This window comes from Monodelphis domestica, chromosome 8, assembly GCF_027887165.1.
Source record: "Monodelphis domestica isolate mMonDom1 chromosome 8, mMonDom1.pri, whole genome shotgun sequence".
Taxonomy (NCBI): Eukaryota; Metazoa; Chordata; class Mammalia; order Didelphimorphia; family Didelphidae; genus Monodelphis; species Monodelphis domestica.
The window spans coordinates 98,221,094-98,247,130 of NC_077234.1; the positions used below are offsets into that span (position 1 = coordinate 98,221,094).

At 34.5% G+C, this 26,037-nt stretch overlaps 1 protein-coding gene across 3 annotated transcripts in view; it reads left to right on the forward strand.

The window, feature by feature from the left end:
- Positions 1-26,037, forward strand: part of VWA8 (von Willebrand factor A domain containing 8) — a 463,626-nt gene that overhangs the window by 227,264 nt on the left and 210,325 nt on the right. For all 3 annotated transcript variants that reach the window (XM_016425025.2, XM_007501527.3, XM_056807819.1), the window contains 3 exons: positions 660-766; positions 9,037-9,108; positions 21,958-22,034. In XM_016425025.2, the coding sequence (XP_016280511.2) occupies positions 660-766; positions 9,037-9,108; positions 21,958-22,034 (256 nt within the window). The remainder of the gene's footprint in view (positions 1-659; positions 767-9,036; positions 9,109-21,957; positions 22,035-26,037) is intronic.

The following is a 26,037-nucleotide window of genomic DNA, read 5'->3' on the forward strand; positions in this document are numbered from 1 at the left end:
TAGAAATAAGCAAGGAAATAGTTTTATATATACATATTGTTTTGTCAAATGATGCCTTCTTTTAGTGTGGGAAGTGGAAAAAAGGAGGGAAGTAACTGAAAATTTTAATGTAACAAATAAATTTTAAAAAAAAAGCAGCAACAAAGCTAAGTCCCCCAGGGCAAGGAAATCACAGACAGATCTGATATGTCATGAAGTGCTATTTACTCTTTCTTTTTTATGTGGCATATGATGTTCTGATGTTTATTACCATTTTTATTGTTTCCCCATTACGGACATTGGATAAATAATCTACAAAACCACATTAATAATAACAACAACAATTACGATAGCCAACATTTATTTAATGCTTTAAGGTTTGCAAAGTACTTTGCATACAGTATTTCATTTGATTCTGACGGCCTTGAGAAGTAGGTGCTTTTATTATCCCTATTTTACAAAGGAGGGAAGTGATACTCAAAGTGTTTAAGTTGTTCCATGTCACTTAAATTGTAAATATCTGAAGTAGGATTCACACTTTCTGATTTCTAGTCCAAAATTCATCCCCTTTGTCAGTTGCTTAATCATGTCATAGGTCTGGACCCAAAATCATGTGTGATTAACCTGATGTTTTTATCAATACTACTATGATTCATTCTTTGCTTTGTATATTATTTTAGGTGAAATAAAATCTGGATCTCTGAAGATCGGAAATATTAGCATACCAGTCCATAATACCAATGAGAAAATGAAAGTGCCTGATGTTTTATTTTATGAAAATTTCCAAGTAAGAGCTTTGGTTTTGAATATTCAAGGGTAGATTACTTTAAATATAATAATGTTTACCCCACTATATTTGATTGCAGCAGTCACAAATGTGTCTGTATTGTTTTAGCATTATTGATAAATTAAAAAGATCTGTTTTTATGACACAAGGTGTACCTGTTTATATTATCAGCATTTCCCAAAATATGCCCAAAATGTAGAGAAAGGTACTTTGTTTAGCATAGTCATCTTTATATACAAGTGAAATCACATTGCCACAGTATCTGTAGGAAACAGAAATTTTACTACAAAGACATAGTTCATAAAAGCTGTGGATAAAATAAAAATGCTACTGTTCATCTCTTTTCTAAGGAATTGGCAAGTAAATAGGAGTAGGAGTGAAAGAGAGGAATCATTCATGTACACACAGTACAGTAACCATTTCTTTCTTCCTCCAAGGTACTGATTCTTTCTATTATATATGGAAAACAGTGCTGCATTCTAGGACTCTTTGTAGCTATTTTACAAGGTTAGGTGTAGATAATGTTTGTAAATAAGTAATATTTTATGTTAAAATAATTTATACAAACTACAGTTTTTTACTTTAGAAAATTACGCCATTTTTCTTTTCCCTCTCTGCACCTAGTTAGGTTATACATTTTTTCCTCATCTGATTGCTTCTACAGTGCAAGCAATGAAGCTAATGAACCAAAAAGTTAATAACATGTTATCCTTAAAACACAAAGATGAAAAATTCCACTTGTCAAATAGAAAAAGACAATGATTATAAATAAAATTTGCTTTTTTCATATGTTAAATTAGTATTACCTCTGCCAGAAAGTAAAGAATTGGTATTTCAGGAGTTTGTGATTAAGTACAATTAGGAAGTTGCCTTAGATGTCAAGACATGAAAAGAGAACATATCATAACAGGAACACCCGAGTCTAAATTTTCCTCAGATACTTTTTAGTAGCATGTTTGTCACTTGACTTAAGTCAGCCTCAGTTTCTTCAAATGTAAAATGAGAATAATAATAGCACCTGATTTTTCTTCCTTCCTTTTCACCTTCCTCCTTCCTCCCTTCCTTGATCAACCAAGTGCAGGACAGTGTCATATAAAACGACTGGAATTTTTATGCATGGTGATAATAATAATAGCTAAATAGTTATTGCTATAGTACTTTAAAGTTTGCAAAGTCCCTCACTTAAAACAACCACATAAAATAATTAGTAGAATTATTCTTTCCTTAGTCTCATGGGGGGAGAAATTTAGGAGCAGAGAGAAATTGAATAATAGAATAATTGTCAGAGCCAGCCTTTGAACCCAGGTCTCCTAATTCCCAAGTACAGTGTTCTTTAGATAGACCAGGCTATCCCAAATTCTTATCATCTTTTAAGAATTCATTTTGGGGAGTGCATCCATAGAATAACAGATTTTTTCCTTGGTGAAATCTGCTAAAATTTAAAATAATTTTCCACCATTCTGTGTCTTGTGGGTAACAGATTTCATGAATGTAAAATATCTCTTCTTAATACTAAAAATACCTCTTTCAAGCTACATCCTATGGTTCTAGTACACAGATTTAGTGAACCATTTTCAGTTAAGTGTGTGAGGATGTCCTTGCTGATTGCTATTAACTACTTTGTCAACATCTTCCCTGGTTTTCCTTTTTTTTCTGTAATTTGCCCTTGTATGAAATCCTTTCTGCTCCTCCATTTTAGTTTTTCTTTTCTGAACTTCAGTGTCTTCCTTATGTCATTCTAGAGGAGTACATGCCCTTCTTGGATGAAGCATATCAGACTTCCTTGTTTAAAGGCAGGATGATGTTTTCTGTTTAGTTTCAATCCATCTAATAAACCTTTATTACTGTACCTGTTACATACCAGGCACTGTGCTAATTACTTGGAATGCAAAAAAAAATAAAAAATAAAAAAAGGCAAAAAATAAATCCCAACCCTAAAAGAGCTTCCACTCTTTTTTTTTTTTTGAGCTGAAAACTGGATTTATTCCCAAGTAAATAGTGGTCCATCACCATTTCCAGTATATGATAAAAGACATCTTGTGGATGTTTACAGTTGTTTATATAGGCTTTTGGCAGTTGATACAAATCATTGATTAGCAAAAACTACATATTCAAAATATGTTAGCTATTATAGTTAATACATTCTGATACAACGTCCAAGCACTTTATTGATCCTGTCACTACCATTTTCAAACAATATTTTAAGAAAAGACTTATTAATATTATAACAGGCAATAACTCACAAGAAGAAAACTTAAAGATACAAACAAAGTTGTCTCTTTGAGCTGTGAAATCTAGGACCCTACTATTGACATACATCCCTAGAAAAGCAAATAGTAGTCCTACTTTTGCAAGTGACTCTATGATCATTTCTTTTATATTTATTCAGAATCAGGAGATAGTAAAGATATGTACTTTACATAAGCTAACTCTCTCCTCATCTATCACAGTTAATTAATAACTGGAACTAGCCTAACACTTAATTACATATAAGATGAATTAGTTTCCTAATAAATGATATATGAAGAAATTAAATGAAACAAATGCAAGTTAAGCTCTTCAATTTGCACCCCAGACCCTTGATTCTAAATACAATTCTCTTTCAGTGGCACCAGGCAGCATTATGTGACACCAAATTTGGCTATCTGACTAGGTCCTAAACCATCTCTCCTTAAGTGTTAGGTTTTGTTGCTAACAGAAATTTTGTAGATATATTGCTGGAGATAAAATTGCCAGCGTGTGTGCTCTTCATTATACATTCAATTTTTTGAGCCTCCAGTTTAGAGCAATAAGCATGCCTAGTCTAAACTCTACAAAGTTTAGTTTACCATGAAAGTTACAATTGGTAGGACCCATTGATAGGATCCCCAAGTAAAAGAAGCCACACACCTTTCCAGAATACCCCCAGCCTTCTTCACCTAAGAACTGTCCCAACAAGTTCATGCAACCCATGAATGTCCTTTGGTCCTCCTATCCCCATAAGGAAGACGTCATCCTTCAATCCCCATACAAAATGGAAGGTTCTCTGTTACCACATAAATATGTGTCTGTTACCATGGATATGTAAAGTTTGGGTAGTAACCCAGCTGGTTATAAAGGTCCTCACACCCCTCAATAAAGTTGCCATTGCTTGCCTCTAGCATCTTTGGTCCATGTCATTGATCACCATCAGCCCTCTTGGACCTGCCTACTTTCTTGCCCCTCCAGACCCCCAAACAGGTGGTCCCTGGTGATCTCTGACATTACTAACATTATTTCACTTCAGGTATTCTGCTACTTTTTTCCCCTGCTAGACTACCACTGCCCACCTATTTATATAGTTGGGAACAGTCTTTTATTTGAAGGCAATGTTGTAGGCTCTTCTAAAATAAAGTAAAAGCAAAGATACTACTGATTTAAAATTTATATGTTGTTCTTCCTCCTAAGAGCTTCCACTCTAATGGGATAGACGGCATGCAAACAATATATACAAAGTAAACTAAATACAGGATAAATCCTCATAGGAGATGGAGTTTTAGAGGGGGACTTAAAAAGAAACCAGAGAGGTCAGTAGTCAGAGCAGAGAAGGAAGAGCATTCTAGGCACAGAGGACAGCCAGAGAGAATATACAGAGCTGGAGATGGAGTGTCTCATGGGGGAACAGCCAATGTCACCAGATCAAGTATATGTTGGCTTTGATGGGTTTGTGATTCCTAAGATTTCAGGACTCATTCTGAAGGTGCACAGCATAGCCAATGTGTCAGCTATGTTGTCCATGTCCTAAGTAAGGGAATACCTCTTTTGTTAGTGACCTTTCTCTAGATATATTGTCTTTTCCTGAGTACCAGTAAAGCATGCACGATTGGTTATGTCTGCTTACTAGATAATCAGCCCACCATTTATTTGAAATTAATCTCCCTGGGCAGGTACTTTATGTTAATTCCCCTGCACAGTTCTTTATTGATAATATGCTGCAGCTTCCTCATGCTTTCTATAGGCTTCTTTATTGCCTTTTGGGTAAACTGCAACTTTAATTCTTTGGATAATTGGGCATTTTGTAACTCATAGCCATGTAGCAATGCCAGAAACTTACTGATGTTAAAAAGGGAGAAAGCTGGGGTCACTAAAAGTATTGCCCAGTTTTTAAAAAGAAATCTAGCACATCCTCTTATTATTCCATTCCCATTGTCCTTACTAACAGCCCAAGTTATATCAATATCATTTATATATTTATCTATATCTTATGGAACAGCTCAGTGACTTACCCATCTAACTGCATATGATAGTGTGGACAATTGGCATTTTTAATCTATTTGGTTTTGCCTGTGTAGCTAGTTCAGCCAAACTCTTAAATGTGGATTGTGTTTAGGGATTCTGCAGTGTTCTGGGTTTTGAGGCAATATACACATGGGACTTACAGGTTTATCTTTTTTACTACACCAGAACCATGTTTTCCAACATATTTTTGCCTTCCTTCTCTCATGTTCATCTTTACATTGAAGTCACTGAATATTAAAGTATATGTTGATTTAATTTTAAGGGTCCACTAAGTTAAAGCAGAATTTCTCTATCTCTTCATCCTTTCTGCAAAAGGAATCGATGTGTGACCTACAATTATCTCTATGTTGGGTTTTTGTGTGAGCTTATCAGTACTGCAATACAAGATGACTAAATGACTTACGGAGTGCTTTTTAGTGTTGCCTTTTTATGTAATCTAAATATCATTATTATCTTTTGCTTGGTATTACCCTTCTCTTCAGTCACCCAGCTTCCAGTTTCTCTTTGTCTCCAATCTATGGCCCATACAGTTGCACAGATCTTAGAAGCTGCAGGGTGTGTAGCCTTATACAGAAATGGTTTTGAGGTCAGGAAGACCTAAATTAAATCCCACTTCTAATGTATACTGTCTGTGTAATTCTGGGCAGGTTATATAACTTTTCAACATTTGAGACATTTCTCAGGCTATAAAGTTGCAGAACCAATTTGCACTGGTAGGAAGAGTTTCCTCATATACGTTTATTAGTGAAATCAACATGCCAAAATCCATCTCCCCCAACACCCCCCCCCAAAAGCATAGGTCAAATTATGACAGTATCCTCCTTAAAAATCCTCAATAACTACCCTTAAAAATCCTCAATAGTTCCTTGATTCCTCTAGGACAAAATACAGCCTAGTATTGAAAGCCCTTTCAAATCAAACTTCCACCTACCTTTATAGATGTTTATTTAGTTTTTACTAATCTCTAACCAACCCCTTCCAGTTATATTAGCTTACTAATTGTGCTCCAAATTTAATAATCCTTCTTCTGCCTCTGTATATAGATCATATCTCATATCTTAAAGATCTTCCTCCCTTCCACCTCATAGAATCCTGACACTGTGCTAAAGCAGAGTCATAATATTTGTGTCATAAATTTTTTTGGTAAAGCCTAAGGACCCTTCAGAATAATGTCCTTTTTTTTTTCAATTCATTTTTGAATGGAAGGAAATGCTAAATTTCAGTTAAAGGTAGTAAAAATAAAAATTTTGCAGAGGCCTCTGGAAACCTGTCTAAGGAATCCCTATTCTAGATTCAGCTCAACTGTCACCTCATAAGCAAAGTCTTTCCTGACCCACTTAAATGCTAGTCTCTCTCCCTCTTCAAATTGTATTGTATTTGCTTATCTACAGATGTCTTTTATTGCCCCCTAGTTTAATGTAAGTTCCTTGAGGGGAGGGACCATTTTTTATTTTAATTCTCTATGTTCAGTACCTAGCCTATTGCCTTGCACATTATTGATTTAGAGTTGCATTTATTTTTTATCATCCCTTCATTTTACAAATAAAGAAACTGAGTAATAGAAATGTTAAGGGAATTACCCATTGGGGATATGCAACTATTAAATATGATCAAATTACAAATCTGAACCCTCCAAAGACCATACTTTACCTCTTTGCTAAGAGGAAGTGAACTGTGGATGAGTGCACTCATGGTGGATGCCCTCATCTTTTTTCAGGTCCCTAGAAGATGAATCTCTCAGCAAAATGTTACATACTTTGTCAAAAGCAGCAATTATATTGTATTTACATAGCTGTTTTTCCTTGTGACAGGGAAGTGCTCAATTTGGAGCATGTTGGGCATGGTGTTTATCTAAAAATGCCTGATGCAGAAACAAAAGGAGTGAATAAAACCTTATTTTTATGCAAGTAGGAGGTGAGATCATCTGCTGTGAGAAAGGACAAAGGAAATGGTAGGGGCTTAAGGAGAGTTTTTATGTAGGAAAAGAATTCCATAAGGGAAATTAATCTGTTACATATTTATCAAAGGCACCAAATAGTGTTTAAAATACTATTACAATGAAGACATGCCATCTAACTGTTTGGCTTTTAAAATCAAGTTGGCTCAGGAATTGTCTTATGCTCCATTTTTAGCTCTTTCTAAGAAGTCCTGATAATTAGCCAATCAGCTAAAAAGGCAATCATGTTTAAGAAAAAATTTCCTTTGGTGTGGGTGATTAAGATTTTGAAACATTAATTGCCATTTGTGCAAGCATGGGCTTTTAAAAAATTAAGCCAATTTGCTCCTTTAGGGAGTCTTTAAACAATAACAACCACATCATCTTTTGTATCTTTACAAATGAGTCTTCCACTAAAGCTATGCTTCAGTGACTCATTGTGGAATAGAGATAATCCTAGAATGGCTATGCCAGGAGAGTACAGCATCAACTCTGCCAGGTTCTCCCAAACTGAAAAATCTTCAAGTGTGGGTTTAGAAATAGACTGGATCTATTTTCTGTTTTCTAGCCTTGCTAAATTCAGAGAGACTCAATACCAAAAGCCTGACTACATAATTCATAAAAGCAGAATTTGTGGAGGGGTATATTTTTTGTGGAGACTGTTCTTAAGTAGATGATACAACTTTCCTCTTGACTCCATCAATCTAGAAGCATTTATTAAGGACCTAGTAAAATGTTGGTGAACCTATGGCACATATGCCAGAGGGGGCTGCTCTGCTCCACTTCTCCACATGTGCCTAAGGACATTTCTCCCATCACCTGCCACTCTGCCCAGCAACCCAATGGGAGTGCTTCCTCCTTCCCCTGTGCAGGGTAAGGCAGGGGTTCACATGAAAGTTGCAGTTTGGGCACTCAGTCTCTAAAAGGTTCACCATCAGTGGCCTAGTTTATGCCGGGCAATGAGGATACAAAGAATGGATACAAAGTCTCTGTCCTTGGGAAACTTTGAATCAAAATGGAAGAGGGTTCTACCTCCAAAGGGTATAGACAACACAGGTACAAGGTGATCTGGAGGCATGTAAAACTATATAGTAAGGTATGAAGAAGAGTAGGGATTATGAGAGAGAGAAATGAGGAGAGAGTCCAAGCATGAGCAACAATCAGTGTAAAGGCGTGAAGAGAAGATTTGTCATGAATGAGGAACAGAAAGAAAGCCAAGTTAGGCTGATTGAGAGTGTGCTTGGAGGAGAATAATGTCTAATAAATCTAGTCAACTGAAGTATCTAAGAACATTTTACTTTGCTCAAAATTAGCAACATTGATTAAAGAACTGTAAGTGAAGCATTTCAATATATTCAATGTTACTTCAGAAATTACTATTTTTGTTTTGAAAGCAAAGTCATACTTTAAAAGATGGCTTGGTATAAACAGTAGTTACAAATTACTAATTTTTAAAGGAATGAAAAAGGGCATAGGGAGGAGGAAATCGCATGTTATGATAGAGTCTCTAATGACCTACTTACTGATAACATATTTGCAGAATATGATGATGAGAAATGGGATTTCTCCTGAGGAAGAATTTGCTCACAAAAAAACTTTAATTTTATGATAATCACTTTTACCATTTGAATAAATTAATGTGTATTTTTGTAAACATTTAGCATCTTAATTTAGCATAAGCATCTTTATCAAAGGTAATTCTTCAAAATTAATATATTAAAGCCCAAGTAATTTGGCAAACTCTAAATGGGGATGTTAACACTGTTAGAATAGTTGTTATTTTTAATAGACAAACTGAATTAAGGACTGAAGATTTTAATTAAAGTACAAACATCTTGGAAAACTTGTCTTTCCCAATTAATTTAGCATTATTGAAATAGAATTTTTCAAAATCAGTGCCCTCATTGATTATGCACATTTTATTTATTTGCTTATAATTATCTTTTTAATAAATTTTTGGTACCTGTTAAGAGAACTTTCTTTTTCCATTGTCCTCAAAGTAATTTCTATGTCAAATAAAAGATCATTGGCCCATAATTCATTATTAACTTGAAGTTGATTTACTCTCTTTCTTTAGCACATGATACTAATGGAAGATATGCTCAAAGATTTTCTTCTGGGAGAACATCTGTTGTTGGTTGGTAACCAGGTGAGTTTAAGCAACTACTGTTATCTTCTTGTTATATTTACAGAACTATAGTCTACTATTTCAGTAACTTTTTTCGTATGGTTCATATAGAGATTTGCTTGCTCTTTAAAATTTGGAATCAAAGCAAGTATTGTGTTTAAGTGATTTATTAAGAGCCCCAGAACCCACATGTGTAGAATTCCAACATGGAGACAACCAGCATCTAGTAAATTTCTTTGAGATGCATCTGAATTTATGTAAAATAGATACACTTCCTTGAAAGAAGAGGAGGTTTAGGAGGTTCTGAAAACTTACATGGTGCCATGTTAATAAATCCTAGGTAAAGGGCTTAGTGCCATCATCAATAACACCTGATTCTCAAAACCAAAAATTGCATTTCTGCTATGATAATAGACATATGGAGTATGTTAGTGTTTTTTAAGTGCTTTTCATATATGATTTCATTAGATCCTCACAACTGCCTGGTGAGATAGGTATTGCATGGGTTATTTTCCCTTCAGGTAATGAAATTAAAGCTGAACTTGTTCACAGTCTTCTATTTAGTAGATGTCATCAGAATTTGAAGCCAGGCCTTTATGACTACTTGTGCCTCACTTCCCCTCAAGACTACCTTTACATTATAATGATATATAATTGCTGTTCAGCATGGCATATAAAGAACACCGAATTTGGAATCAGAGATCCTGCCTTTGCTACTTGTGGTGTATCAACCTTATCAAATCGCTTTCACTTTTATATCTCACTTATAGGCTGGGGGTGCCTGAAGAAAGAGTCTTCCCAGCTCCAAAACCCATGATCCTCTATTTTGCCCTTCCACATAGGGGCCCTGGGAAGGATAGAAGGATGCGTAAGACTTTGTCTTACCCCTCATGCGGCCAAATTCTTTGCAGATACAAACTTATGTCTTACTCCCCCACAATGATATCTATTCCCATGTGGGCCAAATCTCTCCGTTAAAAATCTTCTGTGTTGATCCAGCTAGCCTTTTAGTATGAGGTGACCAAAAGTAGATCTAGCATGGAGCCTGAGAGTAGAGAGGTCTTGGTAGGTAGGGCTGCTGAATTCTGTGGCTTGGGTTATCTAAAGACACCAGACCATAGGAGGGTAGGCATTGAAAGGAGCTGAATGATGAAAAGCTCAGGCTATAAAAGGAATACAGAGGAAAGAGCCAAGTAGCCTGTCTCCCTGTAATGCCAGTGACTTCACTGTCCTGCCTGATGAGGATAGAGTGACGTACTGACAAGACAAGAGATCAAGTCTGAGACTTGAATGAGACCACCACCAGATGGCTTATAACCTAAAAGCTATCCTCAATTCCTCACTCTCTTTTACCACCCATATCCAATTTGTTGTCAAGGCCTGCCAATTTTACCTTGGAAATCTCTCTTAAATATACTCCTCTCTTCTGTGACACTACCACTGCCCTGGTGCAGACCTTTGCCACCTCACATCTGGATTATTGCAGTAGGCTGCTGGGAAGGGTCTGACTGACTCAAGCCTCTCTCACTCCAGTCCTTCCTCTATTCAGCCACTACAGTGATTTTCCTGGAGTGCAGGCTGTTCCAATTCATCCCCCTAATACTCCTGTGGGTCTCTGTTATCTCCACAATCAAATACAAAGTCCTCTGTTTGGAGTTTAGTGCCATCTATAACCTAGGACCCCAGCCCTCTACTTTTCTAATCTTCTCACCTTACTCTCCATCACAAATTCTTTAGTCTAATGACACTGGCTTCTGTGCTGAGAATCCTGCAATATATCTCTCCATCTTTCAGTTCTGGGCCTTGTCTCTGGCTTCTCCTCAGACCTGGAATACTTTTCCTCCTCTTCTCTACCTACTGGTTCCCCGGTTTCCTTCATATCCCAAATAAAATCTCACCTTCTACAGAAAACCTTTCATAGCCTTTTAATTCTACTATCTTCCCTCTCTTAATTTTCCTCTCTGTGTGGATATAGCTTGTTTGTCCATGTTTGTTTCTATGTGGTCTCCTACGTTAGATTGCAAACTCTTTAAAGGCAAGGATTCCTTTCTTTGTATCCCCAGCCCTTAGGACAGTGCCTGGCACATAGTAGGCACTTAATAAATACTTATCATCTAACTGATGGGTCACCAATGATGAAATAATCCCTATGTGCCTTGTGGGGAATTCTGTTCTCTCTACTTTAGGCATCCAGGTTAGACATTTCATAAAGAAGTTTTAGACAACGTTTCTGATCTTCAGAGTTCATTTTTTGTTTTCTGTGGGAGGAGGAACATCTATTGGTGACTCCTTCAACAACTTGTGATCCATTTTGGAATCATTCTTCTCTCTCTAAAGAAAAATATCATAAAAACAAAAATGGGACAAGGGGGTAAGAAAAAGAAAAACCTTTCTTATCTTTGCCTCTCTCTTTTTTCTTCTTTCCCTTAAGGGTGAATTGATCTGTATAATCTGATCACTTTCAGTATGAGCAAGAATGCAAAATTTTAGGATTCAGAGAGAAAGTGAAAAATGTAAACAATAGGAATTTAAAATGAAAAAGTTAAGAAGTCTCTGTGTTTGGTATTTTACCAGATTTCATAAAGGAGAAACTATAACATTCAGATCAAAATATTTATTCATGACTTTTTTGTTGTTGCTTGATGAATAAAATTTGTGAGTAAAAAATGTTTTGGGCATGGCCAATATGAACAATACACATAATCATGTGTATATACATACATAGGAAAAATAATATGCTTTCCTACAATAAAATTTTGATTTCTTTATGAACCTATAGAGTGGGAAGATAAAAACTAATCATACATACATTGTCAAGTCAAAGTTACCCCTATATGTTCATTGAGATCAATGCTTCTGGGTTTATTGGAATGTATCTAAAGTTGGAATTTCTCTCATTCATCAAAAAATATCTGCCTTCTGGTGTATGTAGTATGACTATTAAATAACTCATTTAACATGTTAATGAAACACTGCATTGTTTTAATGATTCATGCTTCATTTCTTTCACTATATGACATAGATTGCTTTCACCTTTTGAAATCCAGGAAGGAAATCCGAAAATATATCGCTGGCTATCATCTTCCATAAATGGAACTTTTAACTTTAGAAAGAAAAAAAAGAGCATGTTTACATTGAGCATTTACTCTTTTATGTACATTTTCAGAATGGCTTTGTTTTAATTTGATTATAACTATAAAAGCTTTTCAATCCTGAGAATAGATTGTCAATTTATATCTTTTCAGTTATTTTCCTCCATTCAAATTAAACTACTTGCCATTCCTAAATACTCCATGTACTTTCCATCATCCAACTATTCATTTTGTTTCCACAGCCTCCCTCATTTTGCTCTCCATCCTGCCTATTTCAATCCTACCATTACTTCAAAGAACAGTTTATCAGTTACCTTCTCCATGAAGACTTGAAAAATGATCTATCCTTTCTTTGAACTCCTACTGTACTTTTTGCCTCTCTTGTAAGTTTCCATGATATAGCCATTTAATTACCTGTTATAACCTGGGGCAAATCATTTAACATCCCCGGACTTTATTTCCCAAAAAAAATCTGTAAAAGAAATAAATGTGGCCTTTGTGGTCCCAGATCTAAATCTATGAATTTATCATCCTATTCTTTGCTAGATTATAAACTCCTTGAAGAAAAGGGACTGTCTTATTCATCTTTGCCTTTCTTATTGTTTCTTGGTGTTCAATAGGTGTTCAATTAGGTGTTCAATAAAAATGAATTAATGAATGTGTATCTTATGTTACGAACCTTCTTAGAATAATGCCCATATATGTAGCTAATGCTCTTTGGAAATAATTTAAACTTGGTTTGATGACTTTCAAAAGATTCACAATCAGATTTTCTGAATTCCTTCACTTATAAGATTGTATCCATTAAGTAGAAGATATACTTTCATCAGAAACCCATGATCTTGGTGTTGCTTCCCATCTGAGGCAAAAAAACATATACTCTTATAGACATAAAAGAGCACAGAGTTGGAATCATCCCTGGGACTCATTAGAAAAGTATTACCATCTGAGTCAAGCATAACATTTTTCTTTTCTAGTATAAGATGCTAAGTAGAGCATCTTTTCACCCGTTCCAGTTCTAGCTTTCCTTCAATTTCTATATGCCACATTGCAGAAGTAGGAAACTTTTCAAGACACCATTATAAGAAAAAACATGAGTTGATGGGGGTACCATTGATTTCACTCTTTCATTTTTTTTATGTGAGAGCAAGAACAAGGCTGTCAGAAATATATCCAGTTAAATTTAGAGAAACTTTTATAATGTCTAGACCCAAGACAACTGGCCTACCATGAAGCCAAGTCAGGGGATGGGAAATAGAGGGCTGCCAAGAAAAGATTTTACATTCTGTGCCTCTTTGATCGCATTTCCATCAGAGTCCAATTCATTTGGAAGTTTTCATTTGATTCTTATGTGCTCCATTGTAATCACTGGCACAGATGTCTTGTCAAAAGTTTAATAAATGCCCTGGCTCATTTCTTCTCCCCTCTTTATTCCAAGGCTTTTTTATGTACTTTATTCCCAAAATTTGCTTCCCTTTTAATATGATAGAAACAAATCAAAAAAAGCAAAAGTTGGTGGGGGGAGAGAGGATAGTTTAAGGTTTCAAACATTAAGTTCCTATAGTCAGAATATCATTTACATATAAAGTGACAGCCATCTGGAAACAGAAATGCAAACCTTTTTATATGATTTTTTAAAAGCACAGTGAACCATTACCCATATCCAATAGTACTTCTCACTTTCTTTGTGAAATATTAGATGATCATCACTCCAAAATCCACCTGAGGGGGAAGCTTTGGATTCCTAACCTAATATATTCAAAATGAATCTACAAGCATTTATGAAGTGCCTACCTACTCTATATGAAAACCAAAAGTTACAAAAAATATTATGGTACAATGAATAGAGCATGGACCTGGGAACCAGAAAGACCTTGATTTCTAGGCCCATATCAAACATACTTATTGTGTGACCCTTGGCCAATGATATCTAATTCAAGCACAAATGGGGACCACTAATCCATGCATGGAAATCTCTGCAGGCAGCATATTGACTTGGTTCTAAAATGTCATATTATCTCTGTTTTGTTTTATTTATTCATTTTGTTCAGCCTTTCCCAGTTGGAGCGTAATCTCTTTTGGGCTGTACTCAGGTGTGTGGTGGGCCCCATGCAGCCTTTATTCTAAGCAGCCTCTTAGACAGACTTGCAGAGAAGGTGCTAAGACATGGTTGAGGGAGTCCTCTAAATCAGTGAAATCTAGCCTTCATTCCTCTCCCTCTATATGTGAGGTACTGTTCTAGGCACTGGAGATACTAAGCCAAAAATGAAATCATCCCTGCCCTTAAATAGCTTAGAGTCTGTAAAATGAGCTGATGGTATTTTGTTTCAAATTATAGTGAATGCCCTTTAAAAATGAAACTGCCATTAGATAGATATAGACTACTTTGTTGTCTGTTTGCAAACTAGCAACTGGCAGAAAGCCCTGGAAGAAGCTTTCTAAACAGTGTTAAAATTGTAAATTTAGATGTGCTTGGTAAGTTTGCTCTATTATCCATGGCAACATTTAGAATGAGAGAATTAAAAAGAACAACTGTTGACTTGAGGTATTTTAAACTCAGACACACCCTTTCCTCAAAGATAACACCATCTTTTCAAGGAATTTACAATACTGGATGAGATTCACATGTGCTGGGTAGCTAAAAGACTTACAAACTATAGATCACAACAAAATACTGAAATGAAAAAAAAATCTTGCTGCTTGTATCTTATTTCAGCAAAGTAATGTTCAAAGCTCTCTTAGCCCTTGTACCATGAGACAACATTCTGAATAGGATTGATAGCCTGGAATATGGCACTTTCAGGAAGTCATGTGCAACTGCTACCTTTGGGCAAAATAGGAAGGAAGGATCGCCCCAAAATTATGCATCAAATGGCCACTCAGTTATCTTAATAAATATCATAGAACCACAGCAGTAGAGGAGAAGTACACATTATTTTCCTCCTACTGTAATTATAGCAGCACTTAGGCCTTCATACAAATTGTAACTTTCATGCTGTTCCTGATCATAGCATTGCTTTCTATTTATTTCAGGCAAAGTATAAGGGAAAAAAGAAGAAATGGTCATTTTTCCTCAGGAGAGCCCTTTTTCTCTGCCCCAAATGCTTCCTCCAAAATAAACTTGCCTTTCACTCTTCCATAAATGCTTTCTGTTTGATTTAAACATTCACATTTGAAAATAAGAGCTTTTCTGTACATTTTTACTCAGTAAAACTCAGGGCTATAGATTTTATATTTGTAATCAGAATGTTTTTATCTACCTTGAAAATTACTCTAATACTGGATAGATGTAGTAGAAGAAAAAAGACTTAATGAGCAGAGTTCATCTAATATTTTCTAATGCTTTATTTTTCCATATAATGATTTGAAGTTTATTTTTTTTCATAGCTTCTATAAGAGTTTTTACAAATACAATCATTCCTAACAGAAGCAAATCTATCTACAAATTACTGTGTAATTCTTAATCCGTGGCAAAGTTAGGAACTTGGTATTTGGATGATATAAAACATTGAAGTAACTTAAATTATAAGCTTTATAAGACTTTCCAATAATAAGTGATAATGATTGTAACCATTTTCATTCTAGTAATTGGTGAGATTTTGCCAACTTTTAACATGTTTTTGAATGAATTTATATGAATACTTTTTCTTTTTTTTTTGCCCTACCAGACCACTCCTTTCCCACAAAGAAGCTACATTCAGCTTTTCTTACAAAATAGCTTTTCTAACGTCTGTTCTTCATATTTTAATATTTGTTATTCTACCTATTATTTCCCTTTCCCATGGAATCTTCTGATCCATAATAGAAATAGCAATCCTAGGAAGCACTACTTTGATTGCTTTCTGCTCTGGTGGTAGCTAGATGGCAAAATAGATGGACTGCTGGACTTGGGGCTAGAAAAACTTCAGTCCTAATTCTGCCTCAAACACTTTCTAGCTGTGTGATCCTGTGCATGTCCCAAATCTTCAGCCACACTTTCCTCATCTGTAAAAGAGCATCCGATTCCTAAGGTTGTGGGGCAGCTAAAAGGAGGCAACATTTGTAAAGTACTTTGCAAACCTTAGAGTGCTGTGTAAATGCTAATTTTTTATATTTTTGTTATTCTCCTGCTAACAAATATTCAAGGACTCTCTTCTTCCTACTTAAGAGCATAAAGATGACAGACCAACTTTCAACTCTTCACATTTATTTCTCTTCCATTATCTCACCCTATGTTTCCTCCAGGCACATTAGATTATATGCTATTTACTAAAGTTGTTCTACCCTTCTTTCCCTTTGATAGAGACTGTTCTTGTTCCTTCTGCCATATTCTACTCTCTATCCCTTTATTCTCTTCAGCATCTCAATTGCTACCTTCCTCCTAAGCCTATTCAATTATGAATAGCTACAAGTGATCTTGTACTTGGGAATTCCTGTAAATGGGGAACCACCACTCTTAATGGAATTTGTGACTCCTGCTTTGTATTTCTTGTTTATGTCTTGTCTCCCCTAGTAGTTGTAAGCTCCTTGAGGTCAGAGGTAGTCTAGTATACCATTCATCCTCCCCCATTACCTAGCCTTGCACATAGTAGACACTAGATAAATATTTGTGAAACAAGAATAATTGAGAAAGAGAAACTTTTCCAATCTTGTATCAGTAGGCACAAACTACTTTTAAAAAGAAATGGTTGAATTGTGTAAAAGAACCAGTAATTTTTAAGGCAACTGAATATTGCTTGACTGAATTCAGCTTGTTTTCAAAATAACCAGACATTTAAATTTAACCATAGTAAAAAACTATTAACAGAGTGTGGCAGCTGAAAAAATCTTTGTGTCCTATGAAGGAGTATCTGGTGCCTGCTGAGATACTGAATAATCTGGCCATAAATGTTTCACATTTTAGCTCTAGCTTGGAGTGACAACAAGGAATTAATCTTTTTAAAAAGTATTCTTCCATTGACTCTGGAAGCTGAGTAGTCCCTTGGCTGTGAAGCATTCAGTTTCATCCAAGGAAATGATTATTCTTTCCTCCTCAAATCTTCTGCCATTAAAATTGAGTGGCTTAAATAGTGGAAATATGTAAATATTCTTTACTACTCTCTCTCCTAAGTCAGTTTGTCTGTGTAAGTTTCCTTAACAATTCTTTCCTGTGTATTTTGGGTCTGCATTTTGTTTTCTCAGACACTAGATTCCTTTGATTTGTTTAGCAATACTTATTAGCTGCTTTGATGATACCAATGTCTTATTGCTAGAATTATATCACTAATTTATTATCCACATCTCTCCCAAACTGATTGATGGATCATCAGAATATAGATTTCACTATTTATACTTGATGGATTAGGTGCCACAAGGGCTAAGGGTTCCTATTAATTCCCTGAAGATGTCTACTACAAGACCTAGATTTGAGACTTGGCTCCAACACTTATTAGCAATGATTCCTTATGCCAGCCACTCAACTTCAAAGACACCCAGTTTCTTCTTTCAACAGGAAAGAATTCTCTATCTATTTCTCACAGAGTTCTTTCAAGGAAAATGCTTTATAAACTCTCTCTCCATGTGTGTGTGTATGTGTATGTATATGTATATTTTATGTCTATGTTACAGAAAATGACCTCTACTAAATTGTAGTAATTATATGGGAAAATCTAGGAGTCTAAGATGCATAGTCTTTAAATCTTATAGAATAATATTTGTACTATAACATAACAAAATAGAAGAATATTCCCCTTATATTCAACAAAAAAAATTATATGTAACAAGGCCCTTTATTCTAGTTTTTCTTTTCATTCAGTCCTTCAATTAATTATTTTGCTCTCAATGACCCTAACCAGTGTTCCTCTTGTCTCTTCAATGAAACTCTTGGCAATCCATGTGAAGTGGATTTAAATCAACATAAATTGGTCAACCATTTAAGAATTTGCTTCCTACTTTTATCTGAGTATATAGTTTCAGAGAGTTAAATCCACTCTCTTATCTGATTCCCAGATATTCCTGCTATAGGATTCAGAGCATCCTACACTTATCTAACACCCATTTTATTTGCCCTTCCTATAGATGTAGAGGCTTTGCTTCTTCGAAGGCTTGCTCTGACCCTCAGTTTCTGCTTTTCTTAGAATAGAATCTTATATCTAGACGAGACTTCAGAGACTATTTAATCTGACTCTATAATTCTGCGGGTAACTAATTTGAGACCCAGAAAGATTAATTTGCTAAATAACTAAGCTACTAAGTGGTATAAAATTTAGACTCTACATTCATCATAATTTAATATTCTTTTAAACATCTCAAAATATTGTTTCAAATGAGAAGAACCAGGAGAATATTATACACAAAGACATTATGGTAAAATTGAATGTAATAGATTTTTCCGCCAGGACAATTCTAAGGGACTTATGAGAAAGAACGCTATCCACAATCAGAGAAAAAACTGTAGGAGCAGAAACGCAAAAGAAAAACATATGATCGATCACATGGTTAGATGGGAATATGATTAGGGTTTTAGCATTAAAGGATCACTCTATTGCAAATATGAATAGCTTAGAAATGGGCTTTGAACAAAGATACATGTATAACCCAGTGGAATTGCTTGTCAGCTCTGGGAGGGGGAAAGGAAAAGGGGTGGAAAAAATCATGACTCATGTAGCCATGGAAAAATATTCTAAATAAATTTTTTAAAGATAGCTAAAGAAAAAAATTATTGCTTCAAAGAATAGGAAGGCACATTGTATAATTTTTAAAATGTAAACCTGTGATTCATCTGCCATGGTACAGCTTTCTTTAAAATGTTATTTAATTTATATAGCACCCTTCCAGTGAAATGATCCATGCTTGATACAGTATAGGGAAAATCTTTAACCAATATAATAATGAATCAAATCCAAAGAATCATTCATGATTCTCAAAACAGAAGAAATAAATAGACCAAAGGGTAAGTAATAAAAGGGTTAACAGAGCTAAAAAATGGTAGGTACTTGTTTACTCCATTTTGGTAAATTCACAAATTCACAAATGTGGTAAAATAAATAGGTGTAAATGCCCTGCCTGGGTTCCTCTTCTCATCAGTCATTAGGAATTTTGATAAATTGTACAAGGAGTTTCTGGAAAGTATTCAAGTTGTCTTCTTTCATTGCCTAATCTTAGTCTCTGAGTGATGGTGTTCTCTTCCTTTTAAATTCTTTCCCACTTTAACTTCAAATTGACCCAAAGAAGCATTTTATGGTTTGTGGGGAGTTTTTTAGTTGTTTTTTTTTCTGATGTCTTGTTTTCTTAGTTAAATATCTACTTTCATTTCTTTTACTGCAACATGCTTTTTAAAACTTACATATTTATATTTTGCATGCAAATATTTTCTTTTTTATGATGCTTTACTAGAGTTCAAATTATTTTAGATTTAGTTGTATTTAGATATTAAACAAAGATCTCTGAAAGATAAAATCATCTTCTCATATTTTGTGGAGTTAACAAGTTTTGCTCTTAATTTTGGTAGCTCATGCAATTTCTGTAGATGAAAGGTAGAACCTGATCCATTCTCTACCCTTTTTCTCATTAGTTTAACCTCCTCATGTACTTGCCACTGCTGCCAGCTTAAAAGGAAACCTTAAAGTGGAAATCCTAATTGTCATTGCAATTCATCTTTGCCCAGAGTTTATACTTAATTTTCCAGACTCCCAGTTTCTCATTGTTGATAATGTACATGTTCATCCAACAGTTTACCTAGAACTTTTAAGTTTGCACACATTTCTTAGAAATAATTTATAAGTATATTGTCTTCTATGAAATAATCCTCATAAAGCACAAAAACTATCTATTTCTGCAACTATGTTTTGTACCTGGCTCCTTTTTAACAGTCTCAAAGAGAGGGACATCTTTATAAACTGTTCATTAACAAGTCATCCACCTCTTTAAAATTCAAAATAATATTCCAGAAGGACCTGTACTGTGTCCCTGTGAAAAGGTTATCATTGTTACCTAAGATTAAGGATTTCACAAAAAGTCCTCATTTCTTCTAGTGGCAGTACCATTCATTCAGCCTCAGAACTTATGTTGTGGACTGAAAAGTAAGTTAAATTTCAAGAGTTTTGCCTAGAAATGGCTCAGGTCTGAGACTGAACCATAATAGGTCTTGAGGGGGAGTCACTCCCAAACTAAAGCATACAAAAATGGTTCTAAAACTGAATTGGGTATAGTAGTGGGTGAAGCAATGTGATCCCCAGCCACTAATTAGTCATGTTTTCTCTGGCCTGCAGTTTTCTTGTCTTTAAAATGGGGGTGAGGGTAGGGTTGGAGGAGTGGGCAGGGAGATGGTATGAAATAAATGCTATCTGAAAATTTCTTATACCTACAGTAATGTTAAGTTTCTTTTGATATATAAATCCATCATCCTCTAGTTCTGAAAGATTATAATTCTTTTTTTAAAATAGTCGCTGATGGAAAAGGAGCCATACTATTATGAAGAAGCAAAACTTCAAGCCCATTCTTTTGTTGCAATATAATTTTTTACTCATATTTTGGAAAAATTATGGAGCCATGATTTATTACCTATATCTTTTTAGGATAAAGAATTGCCAAATAACAAGAGTTTCTAAGTAGTCTTCAGTATATTTTCTGCTTCCAAAAACTTTCCTAAAGGAAATCATTCAGCAGTGCTTCCCAGGATTCAAAGGGCCTTTCTAAACTGAGAGCCTAAATGCCCAAAATTCACTTTGGTTTAAGAGAGATTTCATATAAGCAAGTTCATCCAGAAAGAAGCATTAATTGCCAGTTACCATACAGAACCTAGCTTTGGAATCTATCCTTAGATACCTTCTTCTTGCCGTGGCCATATATGTTTCCTTGTTAAAATCTTACCCTTTATCAGCTGTATTCCACCTTTAAGGTTGGAACTTTGAAAATGGAAAAAGCATGGGGGTGGATTCCTTTTTTAATCTGCTCCTTTCTGTTTCCTATAAAACAACAGCATCTTCTCTGAAACTGCATGTGGTAAGGAAATGAGAGTAGGTCTAGAAAGAACATGTATAGTTAAGATTTACTTTGTTTTGAACATGGGATATGCTTTTATCTCACCAGACTTTTGTAGAATTAGAATAAGGTGTAGGAATAAGGGTGGAATGTTGAAAAAGAAAACATAATGATAGCTACCCTTTTGTAACTGAAAACAGTACTTTGAAGGTTTTATAAATTGGCAAGAAAAGTGATTAGAATGACGACTGTTAGATGTTCACTTAATTTCTCCTGATGCAGTATTTGCTTTTATTTAGAACATGAAATTCAAAATAGGAACTACCAAAATTCAATACAAAAGGATTTTTGTAAAAATTAGATCAGTAAAAGAGGTAATGTGGATGGTAATAGTGAAAAGAAATTCTGTCTTTGAGACAAGAAGACCTGGTTTCAAGTTCCATTGCTGATATATATTTGCTGTGTGACCCTAGGAAAAACATAAGCTCTCAGTGGCCTAAGCAACATTCTAATCTAGAAGTTGCCAAGTACCAATCTGTATTTCTAGAGGGAATTTCCTTACTCAGGAATTCTTTCAACCAATGAAATAGCAAATGTATATACACTCCTTCAAAAAAATATGTGGCAAGAAAATAAATGTGAAAGTCTTAAAATACACAGGATGTATCTATATTATTGTATATATAATTGCCAGTATGATTTACTGTAACATATGTGTATATATGTATAATATGCATTTTCAAAAAGGATTCAATCTGATATGGTAAAACTTGAGGTTTGCCTTTTGAAGATACCTTAAATATAAAAATATTTTATTACTTTTTCTGTTTAATTACAGGGTGTAGGAAAAAACAAGATTGTTGACAGATTCCTTCACCTGCTAAACAGACCTAGAGAATATATTCAACTCCATAGGTAAGAGAATAAATTCATTCTTCCATTAAATTTCTGGCTTAATAGTCTGCTGTTATCCCTAGACAATTTAAAAATACTTCCTTAAAGACCCATTTTATTAACCATTTTTTTCTTTTTCATTCTTACTGTATTTACTTTTCCATTCCATATAATGAAATGAAAACCTAAAAAATTGTTTTTTAAATAATGGGTGCTTTCGTAAAATAGTGATTAAAAGATACTATGGGGGAAAGAGACTGGTGAGCATTATATTCAGTAGAAAAGCATTCAGAGAATAGAAATCATTGTGATGTAGGCAAAAAACATAAATGAGTTTGAGTCACATAAAAGTTTATCTCATACCTGAGGGGAAAGGGGATGTACTAAGAGTTCAAGTCTTTTTAAAGCACTTGTAAATTATTCATTTCTCTGTCTAGTCAAAAGGATAATTCAGAAATGTTTATTAAATGAGGCTGATTCTCCAGGCTTTGATGGAATTTACAGGAAGTTAGTAGGGAACTTTTTTTTTCCTTTCTGCACCAAAGAATAGTGAATCTGGAGTTAGAGGCTGGGAGTTTAAATCCTACTTTTGAAGCTTACTATCCATATTACATCACTAGTTACTTAGCATCTCCCTGGACTTTACCTTCCTCATGAGTAAGATGAAGGGAATGGATTAGTGATGCCTTCCAGCTCTAAATTCTAATTCACTAAATAAAACAAATAAACAATATGGTTCACTTCTATGCAATAGCCGTTTAAACAGGAAGAGAATAAAGGTTTGGGAGAAAAAGAGATTTGTAGAATCAAAATGAGGGAAAGTGTAAGAGAGGACAAAAGGGAAAGAGAAAAGGATAGTGATTTAGAAGAGAAAGAACAAATGTCATCAGACCCTGGACAACTATGTTATATCACAAGCACAATAGCAGGCTGGTTTCCCAGAGCAGAACTACCCCCTTCCAGCAGTTGTAGGGATGAGATAACTGCATTAGAAAGACACGTGCAATCCCTCAGGGTTCCCAGGGTAGCAAGTCAGTTTGAGGAAGTGTCTAGTGCTGCCATCTCAAGCCCCCATTCTACTGTCTTCTCAGAGTCAGTTAGTAATGATGGAGGAACATGTATTTTGGAACTTGTGGCTAATTTAATTAATTTCAGCCCAATCGAATTGAAATTTTTATAGAAAATGAGAAGTTGGTAGAATAAGATCACTGAGATTATCTACATTTAGCATGAGGCAGCTAATTGCTCAATGGTTGGAACATTAGACCTGAGGTCAGGAATACCTGAATTTAGATCCATCATCAACACTTGTTAGTTCTATAACTCTGGGCAAGTCACTTAACTCTGCTTCAGTTTCTTCAACAGGAAAATGGAGATATTAACAGCATCTACTTCCCAGGATTGTTGTGAGGATCAGATGAGATCATATTTGTAACTGCTTAGCCCAGTGCCATGCTTGATACATAGCAGGTGCTGTATAAATGCTTATACCCTTTTCTCTTCAGTCTAAGTTCAAACTTCACCTCCTGGTCTGGGACTGATTTAATAGTGGATGCACTGATTTTAGCAGGAGATATAAAAGGCCTCATTTGTATTTCTAATATTTTTGAGTTATAATTGAGGGTAAGGTACTAGGTAAGTTTCATTTTTAAAGCTTTTATAGTTTACAGAATGTTCTGTTTTCCCTCTTAGGTCATTTTATTTTGTTTATTCCCTGTGATTATTATTGCTACTTGATGCTACTTAAAATGCATTTAAAAATGCATTTAACTGTTCTAATTAATGTTGCTTTATTATATTTATATATACAGTTTTACTGAGTATAATGTTATAATTCTAATATAAAACATTAATCATATATAATTTTATAAATATTATATATGTTTAAATATCAGATATATTTTATCTGGTGATTTTAAAAAGATGAGTACAAATAACCTTCGTAAAATAGTTTTAGAAGTAGAAATCAGTTCCTTTATCTCTTCTGCCATAGTCAGTATATTCACTATTAAACAAAGTCTGGTTTGTATCTAGATTGAAAAACTATAGATAGTCACAGTTACTCTGAGCTACATGCTTCCCATTTACTAAGAGTTTTTCAACTCAATTCAGTAGAAACTTACTAATTTCAAGGAACTTAGGTGCCATGATTACAAAGATGAAAACGGACATTTCCTTGCTCTCAAATATTTTACAATCTATGGGATATGACATGTATACATATGAATGTAATTCGATTTAGAATCTGATAGAGCAAGGGAGAGGTCACTTTTGCCTGGAGAGATTTTTAAAAGTTTTAGAGCATCTTCTCTGAGCCATGAAAGAAAAGAATTTTACCAGATATGAAGAAAGGGGCACATTTTAAATCTGAGAGAATGGCTCATGCAATTGTTCAGCAATAGAAAGACATCAGGAGTAGAGGTTCTATCAGTACCACTGGTTGAGGTGGCCTGCCCAAAAGTGTGAGTCAGTATGTGAGAAAATCATGACAGCTTACTTAGTTCAGACTTCTCCTTTTAAAAATGAATTAGGAAAAATGAGTTTGCCAGCCCTTAACTGATTTGCTGCTGCTGCATTGCTATCATCCCAAGCCATCCTTACTGTGTTCAGTGATGACTTAGAAAACCCCAGCCGTTTTCAGAATAAAAGTGGACATCTGTGGTACCAGAATCATGCTCACATCCTGCTCAGCTTTTTGAGTCATCAATATTTAACTTTCAGACTATTTTAGCCTATAATTTACAGATAGCAATTTGCCTGCCATTTAACTTGCATCTTGATGGTTCTGATACAAATAGAAAGAGACTAGTCAGCTGTCTTATTGAGAAGAGAAGAGGCAGAATTGGTTACATTAATCAAGAATCTAAGCAGAAAAAAAATAAGATAAACTTAATTACTCTGTTACCTTCCTTCTAAATGGTTTTTTATTTAAGTTTATGTAAATTTAAAAAAAAACAATTTGTTTTTGGATTTGATATCTATCATTGGTCTGACTAAAAAAGGGATATAAAAAATCTTCTGGTTCTTCTAAAATACAGACATCTACTTTAGGGTAAGTTAATTTATTTAATTTTTCTTTGGCATAGAATTTTCAGGCCACTAGTTTGAGATATTTTAAGTTTACTTTATCATTTAGTAATAGATTTGTAATGTTAAAAAACAATTAAAGATTGCTATAATTAAAAGGAAGTAAACTGAGGCACAAAGTTCTAAGCATCATTAATTTATTAGTAAAGCACAAATTAACCAATAAATAGAATCTGAGTTTCCCCAGCAAAGCTAAGACCCCAATTTGAGGAATGGCCACCTTTTTATAGTTTTTAGGGAAGTGCAGGACAAAGAATAAGACTTCTTAGGTAGGAAATAAGTTATGATTAATTAGAAGAGCTCTGTGTCATAAAGGGCAAAATCAGTATGATTGGTTACAGAGCTAAGGAATGGAGGACAATATGATTAATTAGAAATTAGGAATGAAGGATTAGCAACAATTTATTGCTTCTCTCCTATGACTAAGAAATGTTCATTGTTTGAGTCTATCTGTAGACTTAGATATAGTGGACCAGACTTCTTTGGATAACAAATCAGACATCCTTGAAGGAAATCATTGTAATATAAAGATAACAGGCCAGATTTTCTGATATATATACACATGAATATATATATATATATGTATGTATAACAATTTTTCTTGACAAAAGAATATTATAATGATTAACAAGAGAACTGAATTTCTAAACTTAACTCATTATAGGATAGCTAAATTTCTGAAATAAATTTAGAGACAACCATGATTTAGTTACAGGACAAAATTGGTCATTGGCAAATAGAGTCAATTAAAAAATTATACAGAATTAATATGATTTATTAGAGGATGTAGAGTCAGTTTGCAGATTGTATATTTTAATCATTTACTAAACTAATTATTATATTTTAGGGATACTTTTCTCCCTCCCCTCCCTATACTAAATAGACTTCATTTTATGTATTTCAAAGTAAGAGTGTTTATAAATATAGATAGGAAAAT